Genomic DNA, 15,378 nt, shown 5'->3' on the forward strand with positions numbered 1-15,378 from the left:
CGCTTTGGCGGGTCCGGGTCCCGGGGGTGGTCCTGTGTAGGCGCCATCTTGCTTTGGGCTCCTAATTCCATCTACGGGCGCCATCTTGGAGCGTCCTCGCGCCTATTTAAAGCTTCCCTTTCCCGCGCAGCGGGACGGGCAGGTGGGGCGCCCTCGCTTAGCCTGAGTCGTGCCAGAGTCCTGCCCGTCTGCGCCCGTCAGCAACGAGGAAGCGCGAGACGTGGTAGGGCTCTGTTCACTAGTTGCTCTTTTCATCATGCACGTTTTACCAAGGATCAACTACACTCGGGCAGATTTGCTATCTATTGGGAATAGGATTTCGGTCTGCTTATGTGATCCTGTAGACCCCCTATCTGGCCCGTATGTCTGCGCCTGTCAGGGTTGGTCGCTAGATAGCCCGACTAAGATCCGCTCTTTGGAAGATATCACCCCGACCAAGTGCAATTCTATCGCAGACCGGGGCCTTCGGATTTGGAGTTTAAATGTAAGGTCACTGGTTAAACACCACCAGTTCATACATGACCTCATTGAAAAAGACGACCCTGATCTTTTTCTCCTTACCGAAACTTGGCTTCAGGATTCGGATGTTGCTATCCTGAATCTTACTTTCCCATTGGATTACACGATCTTTACTTTGAATCGGACTACGAGAGGAGGTGGTATTGCCATGGCTGTTAAATCCTGCTTCCCTGCTGAATGGAAAGCTCTTGGGCTGCCTGCTTGTGAAAGCGCCCTCTTCAAAGCGGCTTTTAGCCATCATTTTACGTTCAGCGGCATTCTCATCTACCGCCCACCTGGCAATGATACAGTCTTCAAGTCCGCTCTTGCCGATATGGTAAGCTCTTTAGCGCCTGGCTGTGCGAACTTTAACATCATGGGTGACCTTAACATTCATTTTGACAATAGGTCGTCCACAGCCATTAACACCTTGCTTGCGGATCTTGAAGCACTTCAACTTGTCCAGCTAGTTACACTTCCCACTCATACTGGAGGTCATATTCTCGACCCCTTTTTTTCCACTCTTGAGAGGGTGAAGGTGTCTGACCCGGTGTCGATGGGATGGACTGATCATTTGCTGGTGGAAGTCTTCTGCCCTATTCACGATAAGCCATTTTAACCTGTGGATAGGCCTACTCTTAAAAGACATTGGCATAAGCTTAACCTTGAGGAGTTTTATAGACTACTGGAGCAGAAACCCCTGAGCGCTTTTCTGAATGTGGATCATGGTTACCAACTGTTTTGCACATGGATTTCAGACGCTCTTGATTCCCTTATACCTTTGCGCTGGTCGAAAGGTCATTCGAAGTTACCCAGCCCGTGGTATAATAACTCCCTTGCCGAGCTTAAAAAAATCTGCCGGAAAGCGGAGAGGGACTGGAGAAGATCTTACGATCCCGTCTTGAAAACCTTGTACTTTGCCAAACTCAATTCCTATCATAGGGCAATTTGCAGGACTCGGGCCGCATTCTATGCTCAGGAATTTCAAGCCAGCACTAACCCTTCTAAACTAATATTCAAGGTCTTGAAAGACCTTATGAACAAAAGAGCTACCTCGGCAGAGATCTGCACTGACTCCCACTGTGAGAACCTGGCAGCTTTATTTCTGGAGAAAGTGCAGAAGATATACCGAGGATTTGACCCTTGCCGGCCGGATCCAGAGTTAGTTGACCCTAATTCCATGGGCTATGAGACTTTGACCTTCCTACCTGATCTGACTACTGTGGACTTTGACAAACTGAGCCTCAGCGTTAAATCAGGCTCTCCTCTGGACCCGCTGAAGCCAGCTCTTATCAGTACACTTTCCCCCACTGTGTAGAGTTCCAATACGCACTCTAATCAACTTATCGTTGTCAACTGGGACGGTCCCTTCCTCATGGAAGCAGGCGGTAGTCACCCCTATCTTAAAGAAGGCAAATTCTGACCCTCTCTTGCCTGAGAACTACCGCCCCATATCTCTTCTGCCTTGGACTGCTAAAGTTACCGAAGCCCATGTCAACTCGATCTTGTCTGATCACCTTGCCCGTAATCAGATATTGGACTCCAGCCAAAATGGCTTCCGGCCAGGACACAGTACTGAGACCGCTTTGATCCATATTATCGAGCATCTACGCCTGGTGCTTGACTCTGGACGTACAGCAGCGCTCCTGTTATTAGATCTGAGGGTTGCTTTCGATACTGTGTCCCACCGTATACTGATTCAGCGCCTCGAGGAAGCTGGAGTAGCAGGAACCGCTCTTCAGTGGTTTCGATCTTTCCTTTCAGATCGAACCTTTAAAGTGGCTATACCACCCTGCCAATCCACCATTCATCCCTTGGACCTGGGGGTCCCACAGGGCTCCTTGTTGAGCCCCGCCTTGTTCAAACTCTATGTGAAACCGCTAGCTGCAGTCGTCAAACAGTGGGGTTTGACGAGGACCTCATATGCTGACGATACGCAGCTGGCGGTGACACTGAGTGGAGACCCTGAAGTGGAGGCCCCCAGATTCTGAGCTGGACTTGTGGCAGTAGCGAGTTGGCTACGTACCAATTGCTTACAGTTGAATGCCACTAAAACTGAAGTGTTGGTCTTGGGGAAACATGTTGAGCTATGGGGAGACCAGTGGTGGCCTCCAGAGCTGGGCATTACTCCCATCCCAGCTTCCGAAGTGAAAAACTTAGGGATCTGGCTAGATCCTGCGCTCACCTTCACAGGTCACACGAAGAAGGTTGCAGCCACCTGCTACGGTATCTTGCGAGGCATAAGGCCGGTCCTGAAATACTTCGACCCTCCTACCCGGCAGCTCGTGGTCCAAGCCTCGGTGTTATCCCAGCTGGACTACGGAAGTGCGCTGATGTTAGGGGTAAACCAGGCTGAGGCATCCAGGCTTCAAAGGGTGCAAAACGCCACGGCGCGGGCTATTGTTGGTCTTCCCAGACATTGTTCTGTTTCGGGCACCATCTCAGCCCTTCATTGGTTACCGGTCAGACAGAGGATTAAGTTTAAAGCGCTCTGTCTGGCCTTTAAAATCATGAAACTTTCTTCGCCGCCGGCTCTTGCCAACTTGCTTCTTCCCTACATCCCTTCGAGATCGTTAAGATCAGAGGCTCATCATCTGGCAGTCTGCCCCCGTTTTAAACTCAGTAGAATGGGTGGCCGCTCCTACCAGGTGCTTGTTGCGGGGCTGTGAAATTCGCTCCCGGTGTACATCCGAGCTCTGAACGACCTGTCCGCCTTCAGGCGTGCTATTAAAACTTTTTTGTTCCCTGTTTCTGAGTAGCCGCTTCCCCCTTCTTCTTTTTTGTGTGTTATGTTATAGTACCTGTCTAAGCGCCAGGACGCCCCTTTGCTGGGGCAGCTGTGCGCTATAAAAATAATATTAACATAACATAACATAACGTTTGCAAATGCCACTTTTACAAAGTAGGTATTTGCTTGTCTAACCATTCAAACCTGCCTCTGCTAGGTTGTGTATTCCTTGTCTGGTTTTGTGAGTGACAGGGCTGGGGGATTCCAAAAAACAGGCTGAGTCACCCAGTGGTGAATAGAGAGATCTGCATCTAGATGGGAGGGGTGAGTTGCACCTGAACCTTGAATAGGGCTTTGTGTTCCTTCCACAATGCTGGCTCCACCTCCTGGGGAGCAGCTGATGTCTCGCCTTGCACACTGAAAGTAGAGAAGGAGTCCTGTAAATAAAGTGTCCAGGACTGTACTTGCCTTCCACAATGCTGGCTCCATCTCCTGTGGGGCGTCTGATGTGCCTGCCCTGCACTGTGAAAGGAAAGGAGAAGTCTGGTAAACAGAGTGCTTCAGAACTGGTTTGGACTAGGCAAAGGCCCCTCTCCCCTCAGAGAACAAAGGATGTTGGGGTATAAATATTGGGACCCTGATCCCATGAAATTAGATCACTTTTTGCCTACAAGAAGAAACCTTCACTGAGGAGAGGAACCTGAAGAAACTGAGGAGAGACTATTCCCAAGCTGAAGTGCTGCATGGGGGATTGGCGTGCAGTGATTGCCTTACTGCCAAAGGAAGGAGAAAGGAACTTTGTGTACTTTTCTTTCAACTTGTGAAGGATCTCCAAGGGTATGGAAAAGAGCTTGCCTCCTGCTGAAGTCTCAGGGACTGATTGAGTGCGTTACATGGGAAGTAAACGCATCCTTGCAATTGGGCACACTCTTAGGTTCGTCGTATAAAGACAGACTCCAGTGTTAGTTCTGACAGTTGATTATTTATTCACAAATTAATCATCTTCATGTTCATTAGTTGAAAAAAAGTTCCAAAATTCATATATCCCAATATTATTGCGAAATGTTAGTTGACATTTCCAAAGGAATGCTCCGATGCATTTCGGGCAGAGAATGCCCTTTGTCAAGGAGCTCTGTAAACACAATAAAAACGCTTTTACCTTTCAAAGGATAGCACATATAAACTTGCATTCAAATATAGTACATTGTATTAAAGTGGACAACCAAGGGGGTGTAGTGACAACGTGAATGAGGTGGGGGGAAGTGTAGGTCCGGTGTGGGGAAAAGCGAAATATATGCGGATACACTTACGTGTTGGGATCATGGAAGGTCAAGGATCTCTAAGAGGGAAAAAGGGGTGAACAACCTGTCAGGGAGGGTAAGAACCCAGTGTTAAGAAATGTTAGAGAGGGTAAGAACCCAGCGTTAAGAAATGGTAACGCGGGTCTCAGTCGGAGCTCCAACTTACTTTAGAATGGAGGGTAAGACGGCCAGAAGGTTCACTGTCGATTCGCTAATGGTTCGCGGAGTTTTGACAGAGTGAAGACGCCGGTGTATGTAGCTACGCGGAGTGATGGGCTGTGAACACTAAAGGGACTGAGGGGATGACGACGGGTGTGGTGGCCATCTTGAAGAGGGGTGGTTGCTCGGGGGAGTGTGTGCAACAAATGTAAACAATGTACAAATTAGAACCATGTGTAATAATTATACTCAAGCAGAGGGAACAAAAGATGCAGGGTGAAACATATGTACCACGAGTGGTATTAAAAGAAGCAACTAAATTCAATCCGGTCATTGAGGCCATGTGGCCTCATTGCCTGTAGTCTATATATCCAGGCGGTCTCGCGCTGGAGAAGTGTTTTGTTATTGTCTTTTCCTTCTTGTTTATGGACCATTTCAAGCACCAAAAATTTGAGTTGGGCCACGTTGTGGTTAGATTCAGTAAAATGTATTGCGATGCTTGATTTTTGGTTTCTGGTGCGAATATTTGATTTGTGTTCGTTTAGACGAGTCTTTATTTTCCTGGTGGTTTTGCCAACATATATCATGCCACACAGGCATTTTAATAGGTATATTAAGTTGGTTGAGTCGCATGTCGCATTTACGTGCAATTTGATTTTGAACCCTCTCATCGGGTGGTTTATACTGTTTCCCATGATGATATTATTACAACTGTTGCAGTTGTGACAAGGGCGTGTGCCAGTATAGGTGATGTGTTGTGTGGGTTCTTTAGACAAGATTTCCTTCAAGTTTTCAGATCTAGTATATGCAAAGATTGGTGGATTTTCAAATAGATTGCCAAAGTCAGGTTCAAAGGAGAGTATACAACAATATTTTAGAATGATGCTTTTGCATTTTTTAATGGAGGTGGAATATTTCGAAACTAGTACAGTTCTCTTCTCATCTTTTTTTGTCGAGCCTTTGAGGGCTTCCTGGCGTGTAATACTGGATGCTTTTTTTATTGCGTCGGTTAGAGGTTCTTGTGGATACCCTCTATTGGTGAACCTGATAGCCATTTCTTCCATTTTCTGTATGCAAGTTTCTGGGTTTGATACAATCCGTTTTATTCTTAACATTTGACTGAATGGCAAATTTCTTTAAGGCGACTGTTGATGGAAACTGGTGTAGTGGACTGTGTTGTTTCGATCTGTTCTTTTTCGAAAAAGGTCTGTTTCCAATCCTGTTTCTGTGACTCTAACTAGAACGTCAAGGAAGGTGATCTCATGTTCGTTGATGTTCCACGTGAGAATGATGCGGTTATCTTTGGAGTTCAGGTCAGTTAAGGCTGACTCTAGGTTTTCTTGGGTGTTTTTCCAGGGGAAAAATAAGTCGTCGATGTAACGAACATATAACTTAAGGTTGTCTGACCAGTTGGAGTCGGCGTAGATATGAGTTGATTCAAATTCTGCCATATAAATGTTCGCATAGGTCGGTGCAGCGCAATTGCCCATTGAAATTCCGGACATTTGGAGATACCATTGTTGTACATGTGTGAAATAGCTATGATATAGTGTAAAAATCAACAGTTCCATAAGAAACATCTGTAAAGTATCCGTAAGGTTGCTGCTGAATAAGGCTTTTCTATGGCTTCAATACCACCTCTGTGGGGGATGGAAGTGTAGAAGCTTTTGACATTGGCGGTGCAAAAGATGACATGTTCATCTGTGGCTATGGTTATTTCTGAAAGTTTTTTGAGAAATTCGGTTGTGTCTTTGATGTAACTCTTGAGGTTCGTTACAATGGGTTGTAGATGTTGATCTAAGAATTTTCCTGTTGGTTCATGGAGAGACCCCCTCGTGGACACTATGGGTCGAAACGGGGGGTCATTCAAATTCTTGTGTATTTTTGGTAGCATAATTATAGACGGACTTTTTGGATGTTCAACAATGAGATATTTCTTCGTACGGTCGTCTATTGTACCATCCTGATAAGCTTTGGAGACAAGATCTGTTAGTTCGGACTTGTATTGTTCGGTGGGGTTGTTATTTAGTTGCATGTAGGTTTCTGGATCAGTGATATGATCTTTGATTTTAGCTTCGTACATGCTGGTATTAAGCACAACCAAGGCGCCACCTTTGTCGGCTTTTAGACATTTGATAGTTTTATTGCCTGCAATTTTTCTCAAGATATCCTTGTCTTTTGTGGTAATGTTTTGTTTCGTTTTTTTTGAAAAGTTGATCTTAGATATATCTTGTTTTACGAGTGTCTCAAAAGTATCGATACTTTTATGACTACATGGTGGCATGTATCTGCTGGAAGTTTTTAAACCGAGGAGTTGATCCGGTTTAGTGTCGGTAATTGGTGGAAGTACGTTCTTGAAAAAGTGCCTTAAGCGTTATTTGTGAGTGAGTCTGAAGGTGCTCAATTCTAGTTCAAGAAGATTCGTAGAAGTCGTAGGAATGAATGAAGTACCCTTCTGTAGAAGTTTGGTTTCATGTGCGGTCAAAGCAGTATCAGAAATGTTAATAACTAGCGATTCCTCCTCCCCTTAATATACCTATTAAAATGCCCGTGTGGCATGATATATGTTGGCAAAACCACCAGGAAAATAAAGACTCGTCTAAACGAACACAAATCAATTACCAGAAACCTAAAATCAAGCATCGCAATACATTTTACTGAATCTAACCACAACGTGGCCCAACTCAAATTTTTGGTGCTTGACATGGTCCATAAACAAAAAGGAAAAGACAATAACAAAACACTTCTCCAGCGCGAGACCGCCTGGATATATAGACTACAGGCAATGAGGCCACATGGCCTCAATGACCGGATCGAATTTAGTTGCTTCATATAATACCACTCGTGGTACATATGTTTCACCCTGCATCTTTTGTTCCCTCTGCTTGAGTATAATTCTTGCATATGGTTCTAATTTGTACATTGTTTACATTTGTTGCACACACTCCCCCGAGCAACCACCCCTCTTCAAGATGGCCGCCACACCCGTCGTCATCCCCTCAGTCCCTTTAGTGTTCACAGCCCATCACTCCGCGTAGCTACATACACCGGCGTCTTCACTCTGCCAAAACTCCGCGAACCATTAGCGAATCGACAGTGAACCTTCAGGCCGTCCCACCCTCCATTCTAAAGTAAGTTGGAGCTCCGACTGGGACCCGCGTTACCATTTCTTAACGCTGGGTTCTTACCCTCCCTAACATTTCTTAACGCTGGGTCCTTACCCTCCCTGACAGGTTGTTTACCCCTTTTTCCCTCTTAGAGATCCTTGACCTTCCATGATCCCAACACGTAAGTGTATCCGCATATATTTTGCTTTTCCCCACACTGAACCTACACTTTCCCCACCTCATTCACGTTGTCACTACACCCCCTTGGTTGTCCACTTTAATACAATGTACTATATTTGAATGCAAGTTTATATGTGTTATGCTTTGATAGGTAAAAGCGTTTTTATTGTGTTTACAGAGCTCCTTGACAAAGGGCATTCTCTTCCCGAAATGCATCGGAGCATTCCTTTGGAAATGTCAACTAACATTTCGCAATAATATTGGGATATATGAATTTTGGAACTTTTTTTCAACTAATGAACATGAACATGATTAATTTGTGAATAAATAATCAACTGTCAGAACTAACACTGGAGTCTGTCTTTATACGATGAACCTAAGAGTGTGCCCAATTGCAAGGATGCATTTACTTCCCATGTAACGCACTCAATCAGTTATTTCTCACGACGTACACGGACGGTTACGTCACTTGCCGGAGCACCCGAAAGCTCCATTGTAACCTCCCAAGATAACCACAGGGAAATTGAATTTAATCTTCAGCTGTGCGCCACGCCATCCATTTCAGTACTATAGAATTATCAGGGACAACATACTTCACCTTCCAGAGCTCTTTTGGAAATGCCTGCTGCTGTTTTGGGCCTTCTGAGGAACTGCGTGTCGCAAGGAGCTGGAAGCGCGACTCAACGAGAAGAAGCTTGTCGCCTTCACTGTGCCTGCCGTCCCCACTCTGAAGGTGGTTGTCGCCGATAGAATTGTTGCACTGCACCACATCGGAGAGAAGCGTGCCGCAACGAAGAGGAAGTGTGTGCAACTCCGAAGGAGGGTGTCGCCGCTGTAGCTGTCACATTGCACCGTATCAAGAGAAGAGTCTCGCAAAGAGGTCGTAGCATGTAGCTGTGCCTGCAGTCCCAACTCCGAAGGAGGGTGTGGCCGCTGGAACTGTCGCACTGCACCCCATCAAAGAAGAGCACCTCGCATACCCGAGAAGCGTGCTGCCGTCAGAGCTGCTGCCATCGCATCTTGGATGTCACAGCTGTAGTTGTCACTTCAAGCAGAAGCTTCATGCATCGTGGGAGAAGAGTGTTGCTGCTGGAGCTTCTGCTGACACATCGTCAGGGTGTCGCCACTGCAGTCCATGCATCGAACTGAGAACTTCTCGCGAGCCGCATCTGGAAGTTCTTCACGTCTTTATTTCTTTGTATCTGAATTTTGCTGCATTCTCATCGCTGCGACATTGCTTGTCAACAACATACCCACTTCAAGATATTGAATGATCACCTGCTTGGTACTTTGCCTCAGTTTTTCATGCACTACAATAGCTAGAGAGTGCCTTTAAGGCATGTTCCATCATCAGCAGAGCCATCCGGGGAAACATTCGTATTTCTTCAGGTTTGTATATCAGAGTATTGAATAAAACATATCAAAATGCAATCGTATCATGCCCTTAATGTCAACACAACGCAATTCATGAAGGTAAATATGTATTGTAAGTAAAAAGATGTCTATCCTAACTACACATTACATAGCTTGAAAAGATGTAGAAAGAAGGTACATATATACATGGAGTTAAGTATAGGAAGCCCATACTCAGATATGTATGAGTATATACTTATCGTTACAATATTCTGGTAATCATTGTTCCTATCTTGTCATTCGTGAATGTCGATATTTAAAGCTTGCTTTCCTGTATACAAGCTAAATTGCACAGATACTCCCAGGACATGGCACTAAACTGAAGAGTAGTACCTCTTCTTACCAAATAGAAAGTTGGTGGTACATCATTCTAAGTACAGGCAACAAAACCTTGCAACTCTGTACCAGCAAAAATATGAAGTAAACAAGCCTATCTGATCTTCAAAAGGGAAGAAATGGCCTAGCTGTTCCTGAGATCAGAGGAGAACAGAACAGAGCACACCGCCTAAAAGGGTTTCAAAATACACAGAAAACATCACAACTTGACAATACCACAGCCACTGTAATCATTGAAGGCACTGGATGATACTTATACTGCACTTTGCAGTCCAGATAAAATATGTTATTTTTAGACCTAGAGAACAATCACATCAGGCCACCTCTAATCAAAAACCAATAGGACATGTCATACTTAAAGGCAGCCACCACCAGCTTACCTACCAAACTGCTGAATATAAATGAGGACATGCACACTAGCCAAGAGAGCAGTGGGCTAGTGTGCATGTCCTAGTGAGCAGTGGCAGCTCCTCGATGGAGTGCTGCAGGGCACTGAGGCAAGGAGGGGCGGGGTGGGTGTAGTAAACTCTGGCATACGGCCGAAGGAAGTTAAGTAAAAAAATAAATAAATAAAACGAATTACGTTGTGCGTGCTGCATCACCATTTGGCGTTGCAGTGTTTGCAGCGCCTTGAGACCCTACGGGTATGTAGCGCGCTTTATAAGTGTCACTGATTGATTGATTGATTGATTGTTTGTGATGTGATTTGTTTTAGGTATTTATTTCTTTACTTAACTTCCTTCTGCCGTATGCCAGAGTTTACTACCTCCACCCTGCCCCTCCCCCGTCCTGCCCCTCCACTCCGCAGCACTCCATCGAGGAGCCGCCACTGCCAAAGAGATCTTCCCAGTGACCACTGGCACCTTGGATGACCTTGGTAATGTACATCCGAGCAAGCTTCCTTCGCCAGCTTTAACATTAGACACTCTAAAGCATTATAAGGGCATTTTTACTTAGCCTATAAGCATCTGTTTGTGGCCTGTAGTGCTGTACATTCATATACTGTGCATACTTTCACTGTCTAGTGTTGGGCTCAGAAGCATAGAAACTCGTTTCGCTTCGAAATACATATTTTCAAGTCACAGAAACTTGTGACTCTACCCGTTAGGATGGCCTTGAGGAAAGGCTACACCTAAAGGAGTTGAAGGGGGTGGAGGTGGGATTTGGTCAGACTGATGGTGAAACCTGGACCATGTAAGTTTATTGTTCGGGCATAGGCTCCATTGTTATATTGTTTTTTTCTGCACGAAGGCCAAGAGTGAAGGTGGAGCCAACAAACACAGTAAAGTTGCCTTTGTAGACTGAAGTATGAAACATAACAAAAAGTTAAAAATATCTGCAACAACAGCAGGTGTTCAGGGAGGAGAGTGGATGCATGTGAATCTACAACACTACATGCCACAAACGCACTATTTTTGGGTCATCAACTTCCATATTGGATGATAGTAATTAAGAACTCCATATGTGACCTGAAGCGTAACTCAAATCAACAGAGTATTGGGCTGATTACGAATATGGGTGCCATTTATCACACCTGATTACAAAATCCTGGGTACATTATTGATGCAGTGCCAGAAACAGCGGCTATTACGAGTTTGTGGCAAATGACATGCACTTTATGGTGTTTAATGCACCAAAATATGCACAATACTGTAAATACTGTATACTTTCTTTGATACAAGTTTGGCAGGTTTACCTGCTGAAATGTAATGAAGGTTGTGCTATTTAACACATCCGATGTGTTGAATACTCTTAAACTTGTAATTCTGACCCATGTGAGTTTCTGCGCGGGTCAGAATCAACCAGCCCACTCATAATCAGGCTTTATTGTGAACGACCTGCCCTCGATCTCTGTCCTGTCTTTCCTTTATCACACTGTTAAACTCTGTGACTCAAGAGAGATAAGAACCCACTAAAACACTCACATGAGACACAAAAATGCCTCCCTCACTGGACTCATTGCAAATACACCCTTACAACCAAGCAGTCCCCCACAGTGCAGCATGCTGCCTGCCCAGCAATGCACCTTAGCACGTCACAGTAGGACGCAAAGCCCTATAAAATCAGTTGCAGCAACAGGATCCACTGCTCTCTACTCATGGACTGCAGTGCATTGATATCGAAGAGAAAAAAACACTATATGGCTGCAAGTGCAAAACCGGACTCTGGAGGCATAATGAGCTCATGGCACTGCTTCATAAGTGAGCCTATGCCAGTTTTCAGAAACTACCGGATTGCTGTGCAGTTCTCACACTTTTAATGTTAGTGATTATATGTTTTAACACAATATTATTTCAATTTCTCAGTAATGTTCATATTCATATCCAATAATTAAAGCTAAAAGACTTACATTGAATGGCCAATGTAATGGATTTAGACGCTGATTTGCCACTGGGGTAAGTGGCTGAACACACACAGTCCTCCTTATGATGCTCTGCGGTGGGGGTGTATTTCAACAGCAACACAGTCTTCCATCTACCACCCCAGAGTTCTTCGTTGTAAACGCTGAAATTGCCCTTAATCTTGTCCCATGCCAGGGCAGGTGGGTGGGCGGGGCAGGTGTGCTCCACAGAGCAGGTGATTGCTACTGGGAGCCCTTCAGTCATTGTTGGAGGGGAGGTCACCCTTGGTCGCGCTGGGGTACCTGCACAAAACACAAATGGACACATGTGACTATTCTTCTGATGAAGGAGCTCCCTCTGAAACTGTGTTTGGACCTCAAGTGATGTAAGTTTGTACATAAGGATACAGAGCATTTTGAACAAACAGGGCAAAGTTTATTTGAGAAGACTTCACACAAAGCGTGTGCTCACTCTATTATTGGCATATCTGAAAGCCAAGTTCCTTGCTCTGAGCACTGATTAGGGCAAACTCCAAGGTTTGCAAATCTAGTGACGTCAATGTTGAATCTTTTTTCATCTGTGCTCATGACAATGTGCTTGCTGGACCTTAGACTTAACAGGGCACAACCTTCATCCCGGTGCAGCCGGTTCTAGTCACAACTGGTGGCCTGGACCATGACATGTTCCCAGTATCCTTCTGCAAAACTAGGAAATGTGCATTGTACATTAATCACACACATTCACTTCTACATTATTGTAACCTGAAAGGGGAATACCTAGAAGAGAAAAAACATGATAACCATAACATCGAGTAAACAGGGTCACCATCTCACCCATTTCATCAAGGACTATAAATCAATGCTTTCAGGTGTGCCATTCTGAGGATCATGATGGAAGCATGGCCCGGCTACAAAATCTAGAATGCATTAGGTTGTATGGAGAAAGTCCAGGGGCCCGATTCACAGAACTAACTTAAAACAAAATCCTAAACTTACTACCATTTTGGTTTTCACAGAAGGCACTTACTCATTTCGGTATTCACAGAAGTTAAGACTCCTAACTTTAGGACTCCTAAATGCCTTCTGTGAATACCGAAAGTCTTAAATTTAGGATTTTTCTCAGTTTAGGAGTAGTAAAGTTAGGACTCCTAACTTTAGGACTATTGATTCAGAATGCATTCTGCCATCCAGAACAGTTCTGTCTATCACACACAGTTCAGCATATAAACCTGCATGTGAGCTTTGAATAGAGGGGCAGCTGATATTGAGGATCCTTTCTAGAAGAAAATAACAGTAGGGAAATAACTCCTTTAGCTGTTTAAGTGCAAAATTCTGCAGCCAAAATCTGATGTCGGTAAGACAAATCTCCATTTTCCTTTCCTTACACTAAGCTCTGAAGTTAGTTCTTGTTATACCAGCTGCTCAGCCAGTTTGTCTGTGGAGTGGAATGTTGATGTGAGAGGTGGCAGTGGAATGTTGGATGAGGAAGGGTGTCAGTTGAAGGACGGGCTGAGCAGCAGGAAGGCTGTTCCTGGTGGGGCTCTGCTCTTCCACTTGTAACATCTAATTCTAAATAAATCTACCTGAAAAATCTACATGGATTGTACCATCATTTATTTACTACATATTTTGGTGCCAAGGCTGGGATCATCTTTACATTTGATATGTTACCTTTGCTAGTTTGCAATGTCTTTTACTATCTTTGTTTGTAATTCGTAAACACATACCTCCCGTTCATCCATTACTGTGACGTGCGAGTCGTGTGTGTTGTTGTAACAATTTTATCTTTGTTTAATCAAAGAGAGGAGATGTGTTATACCTGCTGCTCAGGCAGTGTGTCTGTGGAGTGGAATGTTGGTGTGAGAGGTGGCAGTGGAATGTTGGGTGAGTGAGGGTGTCAGTTGAAGGACGGGCTGAGCAGCAGGAAGGCTGCTCCTGGTGGGGCTCTGCTCTTCTACTTGTAACATCTTATCCTAAATAAATATACTTGAAGAATCTACATAGATTGTACGATCATTTATTTACTACAGTTCTCTTTTGCCAGCTCCCTGCTTTCATATAGCTATACGAGATGCTTGCTGTAAATACCAGCAACGTCTTATAGTTTATTTCCGACTTCACTTGGGCACTCTCACAGAACTTGAACTTTTCTATATTTGGTGATGTGGCCACTTAAGGGGTGATAAGATTAAACTACAGCTACCCACCATGAGCAAACTTTTAAGAACATGTACGTATTCAACTGAACATCAGATCAATATGATACCTCACTGGAATAACTGAATAATTCCTTATTTGTCTGCTGGTAATTCTAATCTATACATTTTGAATTTCTGTTCCATGAGCTTGCACCTTTAGGGCACCATTTTCTCACCAAAATCATAGGCAAATTGTGTTGTGCTATGGATAGTCAGCTTTGCTCCATTGAAGCCAGTGGCATGGAGGAATGGAGGAGGTAGCTGCTGATCTGTTTTACAGGTGTGCTACTATAAACTTTGTGGGGAGATGTCCATACCTGCTTCCAACAGAGCTTAATTAATTGGGAGCTCTGCTATATACCAACATAACTGAACAATACAAAAGTCAATTGTGCCTAACAAATTCTCTTTTGAGTTCATTTGTGTGTGTTCATGTGGCTAAATTACTATGCTGGCTATCCTTAGGAGAGAGACCTTGTGCCATTTGAGCATTCTTCAAAAAAAAGGTGCGATCTCATCACACTCAGGACGTTCTTAATCCCCCTTGGAGATTTTTGAACTTCGCAAATGCCATGTACCGATTTATTGAGAGAGAGGTATCTCCAACTAGCCTCGCTGGATAAAATCCACAGTTCAACAACTGACTCACTTGGGATCCAGGTCCATTTCACATTTTATATCTCTGCACTGAGCATCAACTGTTGGGAGTTCCTTTGTCTTAATTAAAATGTGCTACAAAAGGCCTCCTGTACTGCTTAGCCAAAGTCTTGGGAGCCTTACTCGGGCATGACCACCAGCTTTGTCTCACTTGAAACTTAGGGCCAAGTGTATGTGGCATTTTTTTCATTGCAAATGAATTTTGGGCGTCCGAAACGGCCCGATTCTGTGAATTGGACCATTTCCGACCCCCAAAAATCTTTTTCCCATGCACAAAACCCTATTTTGTGATTCGTTATCCTATTAATGTATCGCATAAAAAGTTAGCGATTAAGTATTTGGAAGAGGCATGTTAAGGGCGTCACTTCCTAATAGCACCCCGAGTCCTATGTACGAATGTTTTGCGAACAAAATGCGGTCACAAAACATTCACTTTTCAACATCAATTTCAAGTTGGTGC

At 44.4% G+C, this 15,378-nt stretch overlaps 1 protein-coding gene across 1 annotated transcript in view; it reads right to left on the reverse strand.

The window, feature by feature from the left end:
- Window positions 1–15,378, reverse strand: part of LOC147663566 (B-cell receptor CD22-like) — a 348,558-nt gene that overhangs the window by 203,779 nt on the left and 129,401 nt on the right. Inside the window, exon 4 of the mRNA XM_086950354.1 lies at window positions 12,073–12,366. Coding sequence (XP_086806480.1) covers window positions 12,073–12,366 — 294 coding nt within the window. The remainder of the gene's footprint in view (window positions 1–12,072; window positions 12,367–15,378) is intronic.

This window comes from Lissotriton vulgaris, unplaced genomic scaffold (genome assembly GCF_964263255.1).
Source record: "Lissotriton vulgaris unplaced genomic scaffold, aLisVul1.2 SCAFFOLD_1649, whole genome shotgun sequence".
In the NCBI taxonomy this organism is placed as follows: Eukaryota; Metazoa; Chordata; class Amphibia; order Caudata; family Salamandridae; genus Lissotriton; species Lissotriton vulgaris.